Raw genomic sequence first — 16007 nt, forward strand, 5'->3', positions numbered from 1 at the left:
CTGTCTTTTGAACATCATTATTGCTGATACAAGCAATTAATATCAATTTAACATTTTTTTTTCTTTGGCCTCCTTGTCTCAAGAGACAATGGCTAAGCGCCTAGAGGTGGTCAGTGGTTTGTGGAGCAGCGCCTGGAGTGGCTGTAAAGGCCAATTCTAGAGTGACAGACTCTTCCACAGGCACTGCAGATAAAATTGGTTGTCGGGGCTGTTAAACAGTTGGCTCTCAACTTTGTCTTTTTTCCTGCCAACTGCTAGGTCTCTTCGACTCACCACTCTTTAGCTCCGCCTTTATGGCTGTCCGCCAGCTCTGGCGAGCACTGGCAACTGACTCCCACGACTTGTGGTCAATGTCACAGGACCTCATGTCGCGCTTGCAGATGTCTTTAAAGCGGAGACATGGGCGGCCGGTGGGTCTGATACCAGTGACGAGCTCGCTGTACAATGCGTCCTTGGGGATCCTGCCATCTTCCATGCGGCTCACATGGCCAAGCCATCTCAAGCGCCGCTGACTCAGTAGGGTGTATATGCTGGGGATGTTGGCCGCCTCAAGGACTTCTGCGCTGGAGATATGGTCCTTCCACCTGATGCCAAGTATTCTCCGGAGGCAGCGAAGATGGAATGAGTTGAGACGTCGCTCTTGGCTGACATACGCTGTCCAGGCCTCGCTGCTGTAGAGCAAGGTACTGAGGATACAGGCTTGAAACACTCGGACTTTTGTGTTCCGTGTCAGTGCGCCATTTTCCCACACCCTCTTGACCAGTCTGGGCATAACAGCGGACGCCTTTCCCACACGCTTGTTGATTTCTGCATCAAGAGACAGGTTACTGTTGATAGTTGAGCCTAGGCAGGTGAACTCTTGAACCACTTCCAGAGTGATGGATGGAGCATTTCTGACATCCTGCCCCATGATGTTCATTTTCTTGAGGCTGATGGTTAGGCCAAATTCAAATTTAACATATTATCTCTTGTAAAATGTCAGCCTGGAGAGCGACCTTTCCCTGAAAGATTGCTGTTGACTGGTAGAACTTAATAAATAACCTGCGTGAGACCTAACATTGCAAGTATTTTGCAATGAAGGCACTCCCCACTATAGATTGCTCTCATTCCTTATATAATTGAAAATATATTGTAATAAATAACAAAAAACTGTAAATTATGTTTTCATTAATAGAGAAAAAGCATCAGTAATTTTTATTTATTGATAGATAAGTTGTTAGAAATTGATAGCATGTTGCAGGCTAGATAAGGAAATGAAACAGTATTTATTGATACCTTACACCAGTTAAATCATGTGACCTACATGACCTTGTGAAAATATAGAATGACAAAAAGCTATCTAGCCCATGGAACTCTTTCCCTCCACAGCCAATTGAGAGCAATTTTATGGGGGGTTTTCAATTTTACTAACGTCGCACAGGAACCACGAGGTTTCAGAGCTTCACCTAGTAAAAGGAGGCAGCAAACAAGCGGGAGCTCAGTGGTGCCTTCATACGGCAGCCATTGTGAGATGCAGCATGGCGTGTGAGGGAGGGTGGAGCAGCGCAGGCACTAGCAAATGAAGGCAGGAGTTGTGGGGGGGGAAGGTGCCAGAACCGCGGGTACGTGCCGCCAGAGTCCCATCCAGGCATTGTCACTTGAGCACAAGAAACGGGGTGAGGGGGTGTCTTTGGATAAGAGACCTTGGAAACTGAGAGCATGAAAGAGGCCACTTGCCATGAGCCTCAATTACCCGGCTTCGGGGCCTCTGAGGAGTCACAGAAAGGGAGGGAGATCCGGCCACACAGGCAACAGGCAATCAGCAGCAGCAGGACCAACAGGAGGGCCTGCCTTGGGGTGGGGATACAGAAGAAGGGCTCAGAGGGGTACATGACCAGCCTCTGAGCACAGCAGAGGCTACCTTGAAATGTCTCTGAAGACTGCACCTCTCCAAGGAGGCTGTCACTGATCTGTGTGCCATGCTGGACTGAGCCCCATGTGATGTGGTTGTCACCCAATGCCAGTGGTGCTGAAGGTCCCTGTGCCGCTGAACGCCGACACCTCCAGTCCTTTCTAGGGATCCACTGGTGATATGTGTGGGATCTCCCAGTCTGCGGCTCATCGATGCATCAAGGTGGTGACCGATGCCCTGTTCAAGAGGGCCAGCGAATATGTGCATTTCTGCATTGATCCAGTCAAGCTGAGAAAGCCATCGGGTTTGGGGCCATCACTAGATTTCCCTAGGTGCAGGGTTTAAGTGACTGCAAACTTGTGGCCATTAAGGCTTCCACAGACCAGCCAGTGGCCTTCATCAACAGGAAGGGCTTCCACTCAATGTCTGCAACCAGATGGATCCTTCAACTCTGTCCACAGAGCCCCAGAAGCAGCCACGATGCATACATACTACGGCAGTCCCAGGTGCCACAGCTTTTTCAGCTTCCCACGTGCCTTCAGGAATGGATACTAAGTAATAAAGGCTACCCACTGAGGACATGGCTACTAACGCCTGTAAGGAACCCACACACAGATGCAGAGGAGAGGTACAACACCTGCCACGGGACAACTTGAGCAAACATTAAGTAGGCCATAGGGCTTCTGAAGATGCGATTCAGGTGACTTGATCGATCTGGTGGAGATTTTCATAATGCCCCATCAAGGATCTTGTGCATCATGGTGGTCTGCTGTGCACTGCACAACCTGGTGCTACAGAGGAGGAAGGTGTTGGGCAATGAGGATATCGTGGCTCATGATGCCTCCTCTGACAATGAGGATGGTGAGGAGGCTGCTGACCAGGCGATACAAGATGAGGAATCCAGGGGACCACAGGCAAGGTGCAATGAGATACTTGCTAGGAAAGCTCAGGACGTGTTAATACACAGACGTTTCATAATACATTTACAACCTGTTGGATCCATACCAATAAATCCTTACCTTTCTGCAGCCCTGCTATCGCTTCCTTTGTTGATCATTCCATTGTTCTGCATTCAGTTGCATATCACACAGTGGCAATGGTGAAGTGTTGACCGCATGTGGCATGGTCCCTAGCAACCAGCTGCTTGAGGGAGGCAGGATAAAACTAAAGACCCATATGGCCCGAGACATGGAGCAAAATGTAGCACCAATATAGTACTCCTTTGTTACACAGCAAAAAAAGACTTCACAGTTTGACACTCTCTTCACCCGTGAACCACAAGCGCAGCCAGGTGCTCTTCTTAAAACTCTTACGCGTGCTCCCCCGTGGTGCTCCCCCTACACTTGGAGCTGAGGTGGAGGCAGGCTGCTGACCTTGCAGCTGTGGTTTGCGATGACCTTGGTGGCTGTTCTCTGGCTGCCTGAGGCCTGGAGGGCCCTCTTTTGTTATCTCAGGGGCACTGGTGTCATTGGCAGAGGGACTAAGGAGCCACTGTTCACACCAGGGTTACCCTGAGAGGAGCCCCCAAATGCAGAAGGCAGCCTCTCCTCTTTCCTTGCAAGGCACGTGTGTACCTCCCTGCTGACCTGAGAAGTGTGAGGACCTGGTGGAGACTCCAGGTGCCTCGTCCCTCTCTTGGTTTGCCAGCGCTGCATTTAGCTCATGAACAATGCGATGGCCTGTGGGTCTGTGCACATGTCTGGCAGCCACTGAGTGGTTTGCTGGATCTGGCTCTCCATGAGGGTCGTCAGTCTGTCAATGGAGGAAGCCAAGTGCTCACTCATCACAGACACGGCAGCACTCATGGCCTGGATAGACTCCTCCATCATCCGCACATGGGTGTGCATAGCCTCTAGCAGCTCTGCCAGAGGTTCACTTACCTCATGCTGCAGCTCCACCATTTGTCATGTTGCCAACAACTCCAGAAGCACATCATCAGCCTGGGCTCAGCATCATTCTGGCCTCAGACAGTCCTCCGACTGTCAATGGCCTCGACTGTCACAGCCTCCATCAGCTGCTCAGGTGTGTCTGTGCTCTGCTCACCAGGTTGTGACCCCAAATCTATGAACTAACAGATACCCACCAACTTGAAAGTATCTGTGTTGATGAAGTGTATGGGAGGATGATGTGACGCTGCATCCTCTGAGGTCTCCTCCTCCTCCTCAGAGGTGGGTGGCTGTCCCCCAATCACTGCAGTGCTCTTTTCTTCAGCCTGACCTGCATGAGAGAAAAGGTATATTAAAGAGTTATGTGCTTCCCACTGCATCCTTCCGACTACGCCTAGTGTGGAGCTCCATATGTCCAGTGGTGGACACATGAGCACTATGCCTTGTGTGTGCCAGAGGCTCCCTGGTGTCTCTTCACCTGATGACTCACACTCTTGGGTGGACACTCCTGTCTTACCTTCAATGAAAGAGCAGCTGTCATGCTGCTCTGCCAGTTCCAAAGCCTCCTCTTCCATGGGGGCCAGGATGGCCAGGAGTAGAACCCTTCTGCTGGTCTCGGCCCATTCCTTTAAGTTATGGGCTGTCTTCTCCTGCAAGCAGAAAGATGAACACAGTTAGTCGCCCCATGAGGACAAGCATAACAGCAATGCTGGTGGCAGGCTAGCAGTCCATGATGAGGGCAGACAAATGCCTCCTGCATGCAGTCACTCTTGAGGGACCTTGCCGGAGTCATCACTTGCAAATGGGCACCTCGCATCAAGAAGCAGTCACGCCTCTGACAGGATCTATTGCTGCCTGACCCCATTGACATTGACTGGATGGTCACTCTCTCTCCACCGACTCACCCTCTCACATTGCTACATGCAAGCTTCAAAGGGAAAAGATGTACGGAGTACTCACCTTGGCAGAATTAATAAGGTCATTCCCATGTTTGTGGCACTGGATTCAGGTTCTCCAATCTCTGGGTCATTCAGACTCTTCCTGCTGTCCCTGAGGAAGGGGACCTCCGGCCTTGCTCCAGTTCCTATGGCGGTGTGACCTCACACCACTTCCCCACCTCTCTGCTGCCTCCACCCCCTCAGTGGTTGGCCCTCACGCCTGCTGACTCTTAATTAACCGGCCGTTGGTAGATCGTGTGCAGCCGTTCAATCTTCGCCCAAATGGAAGCGGTTCCTGCTCCCGTTCCTGACAGCGGGACCTGCAGCCTAGCCACAAAATTTTACCTAATGACTCTGTGGAGATGGGTTGGAGATGGGGGGGAGGGAGCATTGGGAAAATAGGGGCGACTTTCCCGGGGTGGGCTGGTCACTCCACGGGGGTGGGCAGCCAATTAGAGCAATTGTGGCCCCACTTATTTTGCAATGGTGCTTGTATTTTCCCACCAATGGAGTGGCCCCCCTCACCATGTGCAGAGGTGCCAGTTCATTGGAGGTGGCCTCATGCTGCCAGCCCGGGTGGCCATTGGAGCGTGAGGCTGCATGCCCCAATGATGGGCCTGCAGGGATAAAAGGCCGCAACCTCATCCATCACTACTCCCGTGGATGGGATTTCCTTCCATGACGATGACCCTACCAGCTTTGGGTCTCTTTATTTGTTGACTTCTCTGCAGGTAAACCAAGGATGCCTCCATGTTGAGGTGCCCTCATGCTTGCCTGCCTGCCTCAGCAGCTTTCACCTCTCCCAGTGGGGCTGCCAGCCTGATATCGTTGAGGGCCCTCTGATTCGGCCTCCCACTTCCTTGGTCTGCCTGCCATCCATATTGGACGGGGCTAACGGAGGCACTTCTTAATTGGCTGATTCCAGGAAGATCGCAACCAATGTCCCACCTCAGCCGCTTCCAGTTGCCTGAACCAGAATTGAGGCCGATGTCGGGACCCAATGGGAAAATCCAGCCCCTTGTCACTGATTCATCATCTTTCCATATTCACCCAATCAAGTCCTTTATTGCTATCTGCCAAGAACAACTGCTATTGTTGGTTGGGGCCTTTTTTTCAGATGGTTTTGTTGACTGCCTGAAATCAACATTAATCTCAGTTCAATATTGAAATCAGGCTCCTGTGCTCATTTCAGATCCTAAATTCCTAAATTTGTTCGCTCTAGTCGATACTTATGAGGCACTTGCTTAAAGGGACCACTGAAATCTGCTGAAAAGAGCACCAAAAACTTGAATTTGTTTTGAGTATGTTGTGTAATTGGAAGGAGCTGGAATACCCCTCCTGGCTCCACAAAACAATTGCAGACCACTGCTGCTCTACCCTCATCTTCATTGTTTGTTATTGTCTCCTCTCAATTGTCTGCCCTCTTTCCAGACTTACCATTAAGTCTCGACATGAGTCAAATTTTGTAAGACCTAAACAGGTGAACCTGATTGGTGCCCTCAGCTTGCCTGATTTATTCTGATGTGACTCGACAGATTTACCTCCGTTTTAGAGTCTCTCCGTTCTGGTGCATTGCTGGAATCACACCTGATTTGGGGTGGTTGGGAGTTAGGCATCACGTCTCAAACCATAGACTAGTTTCCGAAAAAGAATCCTGCTTAGCTTACAGTGGCAATCAAGCAGATCTTTATATTGTCAAGCTGACTCCTGACAACACAGAGCATGCATTATTATTAACCCAATTTACAATCTTTGAACCTTACAATATAGCAAGGAACAACTTACATTAACACTTGATGTATACTTTTCTAATCACATTAAGAATTATTTCTTAAGAATTTTTAACTTATTTTCAGAGCCTTTTCAATGCTTTTTCTATGCAAGATGATCTGAATCAGCTACATTGATAAGGGCAAAATAACATTGATCACTTTTCTTACCCATTTCTTTTAATCTAAGGGTACATATTCACAGGGTGATTTGACCTTTTGTGGATTAGCATGGAGTAATTAAATGCAAATAATATCTGACCTGTTGAGGTGATGTTTACATGTGAAAGGCTGTGTATTTTTCTACACCAGGGAAAACTCTATAATGTATTAGGCACAGATAAAATACTGATGAATAAATATGCTAACATTTCACAGTAGGCGTAATACAAAACAAATTCATATGAAGTGCATCTCTTTAAACTTGAAACTGTTTGAACTATTTCTCATCTACAGGAACAGCTGTGTGGGTTCTGAAATGGTGGACTGGTTGCTCGATCAATGTCCATTCATCTACACTCGGACCAAGGCAGAGGGCATCTGGCAGATTCTGTCAGAACTGGGAATTCTATCTTCAGGTAATCACGTGGGCTCAATGAATGGAACTGAGGGAAATGTCAGTTACTATCCTTACACTCACCTGCCAAGCTCATCCTAGCTTCAGTCTCTGATTCCACAAAAGTGTGCAAATATTCACAGCTGGGTCACCTATACTGGCTAGAGGAATGAGTTTTACCTGTTCCTGCTGATTTTGCAATTGCAGGCTCAAACCTTTATCATATTTAAACAATAAGACACAGGTTGGTCAATTGAACACATTTTGGAGATGCAGGTTCGCACTTACTGCATCCAACATGAGGTTACACAATGCCAATGCCACCAAAGTTTCAGTGCTGGACAGTATTGAGTTCTTGGCACTTTTGGGACTGTTTTTAAAAGGCTAGCATCATGAAACTACCCACAATATGTAGCAGTGGATAAAAAATATAGCACAGATGCCTTGTCTTTCAATGTATTTTTCTATAGTCTTATTTTGTTTTTTGCTTTTTAACAAAGACTTCTGCCCTCATCAAACTCTTTTAGCAAAAAAGGCAGAATGATTGTATTATCTCTGCCAGTGGAACTCAGATGGATTCATCAATATCAACTTTTCCTCCCAACTTACCTCCCCCACCAGCTATTTTGCAAGTAATACAAATAAGTAACAGAAGGCATTATACTGTATCTTGGTTTTAGATCTGCTTGTTGTATATATATTACCAAGTTCAGCCAGGTTTACGTTATACAATATGAAATGGCTACGAGTTATAAAACCATTACACTGTTAGGGTGCTTACACAGCGTAAGCATGTACTATTAACTGCAAATCTCTTGCTCACAACTCCATGATTTTACACAAGGTCAAGGTATAAACTAGACCAGTGAGTATAACATCAGTTGTAGTGAAAGCCTTTGAAATGATTTGAAAGATCTAATAGGTGAATACTTAGAAAAGCATAACTTGTTAAAGGACAAATGGCATGGATTCAGGAAATAAAGGTTGTGTTTGACTAAGCTGCTGGAGCTTTGTGAAGACATAACTATTATGGTGGACAGGGAGAAGCAAGGTTGATAGTAGATAAAGTTCACAATGCTTATAGTGGGCATGTTGGTACTAGCACAATTAACCTGCTATAGGGAATGGGTAGTTTATCTTCCCCATCTCTTAGACTTGTGTGTTCAGAAGGAAGGGCTGAAGTAGAAATGAAAAAGATTTAATGCTAAAATGTTGACAGCCATGTATAAATAAAATCATTTATCAAAATTAAGTTATTCCTTTGTAAAAGTACTTTATGATTGTGGATATTTTAGAATACTCCTTAGGTCTGTAATCAGAAAGCTGAAAAATAAATGATGGTAAGTGAAGTACATTTGTAAGGATAGACGATTCTACAACAGTGATGAAAGTTGATCTGTCACTACTTTATATATTGGACTTGAATGAGATGCTATTTACTTTGCTATTGCAGTCAGTGCTGAATAGTGCAAGCTGTAACCTGACACCAGTTAGAAGTGAAGAAGGTAATTGCAACTTAACAAGGTGCGAACTACTGAGTGAACAGCCTTTTCTACTTGAAACGCTTGTCATGCTGTAAGCAGTAACTTTGTAACTAACAACATTGAAAAGTTGCCAGATTTAAATTATTTCCTGATTTAAACAATTTCTCTATTTTAATGTGGGGACTGTACTTTTTGATTTTCTGAAAAATGTTGACAAGTTTCCAAGGTAATGATTAATGGCTAGAGGGAAGAGCTAGAGCACAGGAGGAAAAGTACAGGATAAATGGTCAAGGTATGTAATGGAGAAGTTTTTTCCAGTTCTTACAATGGGAACTTGACAATTCTCCTAAGTGAAGAGAATGTTTTCAGTTACAGGATGGAAATTCCTAATTGTGTTTATAATGGGTTGTGGGTAGGTGTAGTCTCCTGGAGCTAATATAATTGTCTTTGCGAATCAAAGAGGAATTTTCCAGAGTTTTTCCTGAAATTGTTGCCAGTTTTTTTGTTGGTTTGTTGCCTCTCCCTTGAGATAGTATTCCTTCGGGGTGCATGAATGGCTTGGAAGGGGGATGAGTGGTGAGGAGCTCTGCAGTTGCCTGAAAGGGATGAGGGTGATGGGCCTGATGGGCTTTTTTCTCCCTTTGCTATACATGTTTGTATAAGAATTGGCTTAAAAACAAGCAAGAGAGGTATGCATAAATGGGAACTTTTCAGATTGGAAAAAGGTTACAAGCCAGATTGATAACAACAATAACAACATGCACTTATATAGCACCTTTAAAGTAATAAGATGTCCCAAGGCACTTCACAGGAACATTATGAAGCAAAATTTAACACTGAGCCACATACGGCCACATTAGAGCAGATGGCTAAAAGTTTGGTCAAAGAGGTAGGTTTTATAGAGCATCGTAAAGGAGAAAAGAGAGGTAGAAAGATGGAGAGGTTTAGGGAGAGAATTCCAGAGCTTAGGGTCTACATCGCTGAAGGTATGACCATCAATGGTGGAGTGATTAAAATTGGGGATGTTCAAGCAACCAGAATTGACAGAGAGCAGAGATCTCAGAGGGTTATAGGCCTGGAGGAGAATACAGAGATAAGGAGGGGCGAGGCCATAGAGCAGCTAAATGTGGTTGACTCTTAACTGCCCTCTAAAAGTGTTTAGCAAGCCACTCAGTTGCATCAAACCATACAACAAGGTCAAATAAGAATAAAGCCAGATGGACCACCCAGTATTGACCTAGGCACCAGATGCGGCAAAGACACACGCAGCCCAGTTGACCCTGCAAAGTCTTCCTCACTAATATCTGGGGACTTGTGCCAACATTGAGAGAGCTGTCCTACAGACTAGTCAAGCAACAGCCTGACATAGTCATTTTCACCAAATCATACCTTTCAGCCAATGTCCCAGACTCCTCCATCACCATCCCTAGGTACTTCATTTCCCACCAGCAGGACAGACCCACCAGAGTTGACAGCACAGTGGTATACATTCGGGAGAGAGTCCTCAACATTACCTCTGGACCTCATGGGCTGGATTTTGCCCTAGGCGGACGGGAATTCGCCACCGACGAAAAAGTCGGTGGCGAACCCGCTTCTGCCTAGCCCGGGGATCCGTCCCGTATTTTACGGACCCCCGGACTTTAATTGTCCCGAGGAGGAAGTCCCGCCTCAGTGAGCTGCTGGCCAAACAGTGGGCCGGCAGCTCTTAGTCCCAGCAGCACCACCAGGACTGCAGCCCAGCCGATGCCATGGATTGCGGAGGGAAGGTAAGTAGGGGCATGCCTCACCGGGGGATTGGTCCTTCCCTGGTGAGGCTGGAGTGGTCCTTTGGGGGGGAGGGGTGTGTCTCGGGTCCTGGGGGTGGGTTGGGAGGCGGGAGCGGCCCTCAATCGGGCACTCTGTGCCCGACTGCCATCTGCTCCCCCCCACCCCCCCCAGGATATGGAAAGGCCGTCAGCTATCATTGGGCGGCCTTTCATGTCCCCAGCACACACACTTGCCATGGGTAAAATACCCGTGGAGGCGGGCAAGGGCCCTTAAGTGGCCACTTAAGGGTCTTGATTGGCCTCAGGTGGGAGGGTCATTTCCCACACCCCGCCCCCCTCCGCATGACCTCCATAAACTTGTCTGGAGGCGGAATCGGGGCAGGTAGGCGTCCTGGAGCCTGCCACTTGATTTTACGTCACCCCCATGCCACCATCCGAACCGCTGGGCGGCATAAAATTCCGGCCCATGTCTCATAGCATCAGGTCAAACATGGAAACCTCCTGCTGATTACCAATAACCACCCTCTCTCAGCTAACGAATCAGTGCTCCTCCATGTTGAACACCGCTTGGAAGAAGTACCAAGGGTAGCAAGGGTGCAGACTCTGTTATGTGACTTCAATGTCCATCACCAATAGTTACTCAGTAGCAGCACTATAGTCTGAGCTGGCCGAGTCCTTAAGGATATATCTGCCAGACTGGACCTGCAGCAGGTGGTGAGAGAACCAACAAGTGAGAAAAACCTACATGACCATGTCCTCACCAATCTACCTGCCACAGAGACATCTATCCATGACAGTATTGATAGGACTGACCACCACAAAGTCCTTGTGGAGACGAAGTCCCTTCTTCACAATGAGTTCATCTTCCATCGCGCTGTGTGACTCTAGCTCTGTGCTAAACGGAATAGATTCAGAACAGATCTAGCATCTCAAAACTGGAAATCCATGAGACATCAAGGGCCATCATCACCAGTAGAATTGTTTTCAACCACAATCTGTAAGCTCAAAGCCCGGCATATCCCACATGATACAATTACCATCAAGTCAGGGGATCAAATCTGAAGAGTGCAGAAGAGCTTGCCAGGAGCAGTACCAGGTAGAACCAAAAATGAGGTCCCAACCAGATGAAGCTACAATGCAGGACTACATGCATGCTAAACAGTGAAAGCAGCATGCGAGAGACAGAACTAAACGATCCCACAATCAACAGAGGAGATGAAAGACCTGCCACATCCAGTCATGAATGGTGGTGGAAAATTAAATAACTAATGGGAGTAGGAGGCTCCACGGACATCCCCATCCTCAATGAGGGAAGAGGCCAGCACATAAGTACGAAAGATAAGGCTGAAGTGTTTGCCACCACCTTGTGTCAGAGGTGCCGAGTGGATGACCCATCTCGGCCTCCTCCTGAGATCTCCACCATCACAGAAGCCAGTCTTCAACCAGTCTGATGGCTGAGTGCACTGGATAAAGCAAAGGTTATGGAGCCCAACAACATCTCGGCTGTAGTACTGAGGACCTGTGTTCCAGAACTAGCTGCACCCTTAGACAAGCTGTTCCCACAGAATTACAACACTAGGATCTATCCAACAATGTAGAAAACTGCCCTGGTATGTTCTGTCTACAAAAAACAGGACAAATCTAATCTGGCCAATTACCGCTCCATCAGTCTACTCTCAAACATCAGCAAAGTGATGGAAGTTGTCATTGACAGTGCTTTCAAGTGACACTCACTCACCAATAACCTGCTAGCTGATGCTCAGTTTGAGTTCCACCAGGACCACTCAGCTGCAGACCTCACTGCAGCCTAGGTCCAAACATGGACAAAAGAGCTGAATTTCAGAGGTGAGGTGCGAGTGACTGCCCTTGACATCAAGACAACATTTGACTGAGTATGGTATCAAGGAGCCCTAGTAAAAGTGAGGTCAATGGGAATCGGGGAAAACCCTCCAAGGGCTGGTCGTGGTTGTTGGAGACCAATCATCTCAGCCCCAGGATATCACTGCAGGAGTTCCTCAGGGTAGTGTCCTAGCCCGACCATCTTCAGCTACTTCATCAATGAGCTTCCTTCCATCATAAGGTCAGAAGTGGGGATGTTCGCTGAGGATTGCATAGTGTTCTGTTCCATTCATAGAACATAGAAACATAGAAAAATAGGAGCAGGAGTAGGCCATTCGGCCTGTCGAGCCTACACCGCCATTCAATATGACCATGGCTGATCATCCAAACTCAGTAACCTGTTCCTACTTTCTCCCCATATCCCTTGATCCCTTTAGCCCTAAGAACTATATCTAACTCTTTCTTGAATATATTTAATGACTTGGCTGCTTTCTGTGGTGGAGAATTCCACAGGTTCACCACTCTCTGGATAAAGAAATCCCTCCTCATCTCAGTCCTAAATGGCTTACCCCTTATCCTTTCTCGTTATATCATGAAGCAGTCTGTGCCGGCATGCAGCAAGTCCTGGACAACATTCAGGCTTGGGCTGATAAGTGGCAAGTGCCACTCCTGCCACACAAGTGCCAGGCAATGACCATCTCCAACAAGAGAAAATCTTACCATCTCCCTTGACATTCAATGGCATTATCATCGCTGAATCCCCCACCATCAACATCCTGGGTGTTACCACTGACCAGAAACTGAACTGGAGTAGCCATATAAATACTGTGGTTACAAGAGCAGGTCAGAGGCTGGGAATCTGAGGTGAGTAACTCACCTCCTGACTCCCCAAAGCCTGTTCAAGGCACAAGTCAGGAGTGTGATGGATTATTCTCCACTTGTCTGGATGAGTGCAGCTTCAACAACACTTACAAAACTCGACACCAGGAAAAAGCAACCGGCTTGATAGGAAACCCATCCACCACTTTAAACATTCACTCCCTTCACAACTGACACACAGTGACAGTAGTGTTTACCATCTACAAGATGCTCTGCAACAACTCGCTATGGCTCCTGGACAGCACTTTCTAAACTCGCAATGTTTATCATCTGGAAGACTAAGGGCAACAGACGCCTGGGAACACCAACTACAACTTCCCCTCCAAGTCACACGCTATTCTGACTTGGAAATATATTGCCGTTCCTTCATTGTTGCTGGGCTAAAATCCTTGAATTCCCTCCCTAACAGTATTGTGGATGTCCCTACACCACATGGACTGCCGTGGTTCAAGGAGATCGCTCACCATCTTCTCAAGGGCAATTAGGGACAGGCAATGAATTTTGATCTTACCAGTGATGCCTACTTCCTATGAACAAATAAAAATAAAGAATATAGGGATTAGAATTTTAAAATCAAGGCGTGGCTTAACCGGGAACCAATGCAGATCAGTGAAAAATGGGTGAGCGGAACCTAGTAAAAGTTCGGACGTAGGCCTCGGAATTTTGAATGTCCTCAAGTTTGCGGTGTGTAGAATGTGGGAGGCTGGCCAGGAGGACATTGGAATAGTCAAGTCTAGGGGTAACAAAGGCATGGATGAAGGATTCAACAATAAATGAGCTGACAATGGCCTCTGTCTCATCCAGTACTGGATGTTGGACAGGCAGTCTGACAATTTTGAGACAGTGGAGGGTCAAGAAAGGTGGTGTTGAGGTAGCACTAGGTATTATCAACATACATGTGGGTACTGGCGCTGAGATGGTCCTTGTTATATTTACTATGCATACTTGGAAAAAGCAAAATCTCCATATTTACAGGTGATGCTGAAACAGAATGCAGGACAAATAATGAGGAACAACATAATCAGATTCAGAAAGATTTGGATATTTTAGGTAACCGGCCAATACAGACAATGTGAAAAAGTGCAAAACAATCAATAAGGGAATACCTATTATGAGTGTCCCTCAACTCGACCTCCCAAACACCTGTTTGCTTTGCTTATTTTTCTTATAGCACAGCAAAGAGCAAGTCTGCCTGTTGTCACAAAAACGTGGCTAGAAACTTGAATTGAATTTTAAAAAAGGAAACCAATAAAAGGTGACTCTATACTAGCAGCTAAAGATGGCCACCCCAATTTGCATCACTGTACTCCACATTCCAATGCATTGAAGTGGAGATAGATTGCCTGCACAGACCCATCAGGAACAATGACCTGGGGAATCTGAGTGAACTACCCGTTCCCATTAGCAAGGCATCAAGGCCATCACCTGAATAGTAAACTGGTGGAGATGAACCACTCATGTGACAGGCCCACCATCTGTGGGCTTAAGCGAGTGTTTTCTCTGCAATAATGAGACAAGCAGCTAGACGCTGACAAGAAAAGACCCAAGTGGGGTCCCTCCTTCCTTTCTTTCTCTCCAATATACCTTGCAAGCATCGAACCCTTCCTGCTGACCATGACCACCTAGGCATATCCTTGATGCAGAGACTCCTTGAAGGAAATCAGCTGCATTGCTGTCTCCAAGAGAACCATCAAATCAGCCATCCACATCTTCAAACTGGAAGCCTCAGGCCCATCAAATGAAAGTTGTGCAATCACCGAATTCAGCCTGAAGTGAGCCAAATCACCAACCTTCTCAGACTGTATACCTCTTATATTCTCTGGACCAATCTAGCCTTCCACACTCTGTAACCTATTTGTGTGTGTATGTGTGTGTGTGAGAACTTCGAATGTGTGTGTGTGTGAAAGTTGGAGTGTATTTTATTATTTTTCTTAGATCAGTTTAACTACAATAAAGCTAACCTCTTTCTCTGTTAAACTCAAGAAAACCTGTCCAATTGGTTCTTTTTACGATCACGGCACGTAAACAGTTAAACACTCACTGAATTGGCAAGTATATCCACTTCAAAAAGAAATAAACCTGTTGTGGTTAAACAAAGAGTAGGGAAAGAGGGGAGCCCTTTGACCCCTCCTCACCTGAATGTAACACTGCATATAAAACAATATATGGTTCACTGAAGGTCATACAGTAAGTGAGATAGTCACTGCGAGTAAAATAATAAAGTGCCAGAGACAATAATTTAATACAAATATTAGATCTCCTGGGTTAGAGAATAATCTATATTGCAATGTCAGACATAGAGCTTATGACACACAATGTATTGTAATATGATAGATTTCTCACTAAGACTGTCTATTTCCACCTCTGTAACATTGCCTAACTTCGCCCCTACCTCAGTTCATCTGCTGCTGAAATCCTTATGCATGCCTTTGTTGCCGCTAGAATTGACTATTCCAGTGCACTTCTGACTAGCCTTCCACGTTCTACCCTCAGTAAACCTGAGGTCATCCAAAATTCTGCTGCCATGTCCCAACTCACACTAAGTCCTGTTCCCCCATCACCCTTTACTTGCTGACCTACATTGGCTCACAGTTAAGCAACACCTCAATTTTAAAATTCTCACCTTGTTTTCAAATCCCTACATGGCCATGCCCCTCCCTATCTCTGTAATCTCCTGTAGCTGTATAACCCTCTAAGGTATCTGCATTCCTCCAATTCTGGCCTCATGAGCATCCTCAATTTTAATCGCTCCAGCATTGGTGGCTATGCCTTCAGTTGTCAATGCCTTAAGCTCTGGAATTCCCTCCCTAAACCTCTCCGCCTCTCTACCTTGCTTTGCTCCTTTAAGACTCCTTAATCTTACCTCTTTGACCAAGTCTGCCTTAATATCTCTTTCTGTGGCTCAGTGTGAAGCTCCTTTGGAAGTTTTACCATGTAAAAGGTGCTATATAAATACAAGTTGCTGTTGTTGTCCTCATGCTGTTGTTTTCTAAGTATTA

The 16007-nt window shown here is 46.4% G+C and overlaps 1 protein-coding gene across 5 annotated transcripts in view; it reads left to right on the forward strand.

The window, feature by feature from the left end:
- The window catches only part of LOC137345606 (rap guanine nucleotide exchange factor 5-like), a 350413-nt gene that overhangs the window by 43736 nt on the left and 290670 nt on the right, over positions 1 to 16007 (forward strand). For all 5 annotated transcript variants that reach the window (XM_068008865.1, XM_068008869.1, XM_068008867.1 and 2 more), the window contains exon 4: positions 6941 to 7062. In XM_068008865.1, the coding sequence (XP_067864966.1) occupies positions 6941 to 7062 (122 nt within the window). The remainder of the gene's footprint in view (positions 1 to 6940; positions 7063 to 16007) is intronic.

The sequence above is a fragment of the Heterodontus francisci genome, chromosome 2 (assembly GCF_036365525.1).
Source record: "Heterodontus francisci isolate sHetFra1 chromosome 2, sHetFra1.hap1, whole genome shotgun sequence".
Taxonomy (NCBI): Eukaryota; Metazoa; Chordata; class Chondrichthyes; order Heterodontiformes; family Heterodontidae; genus Heterodontus; species Heterodontus francisci.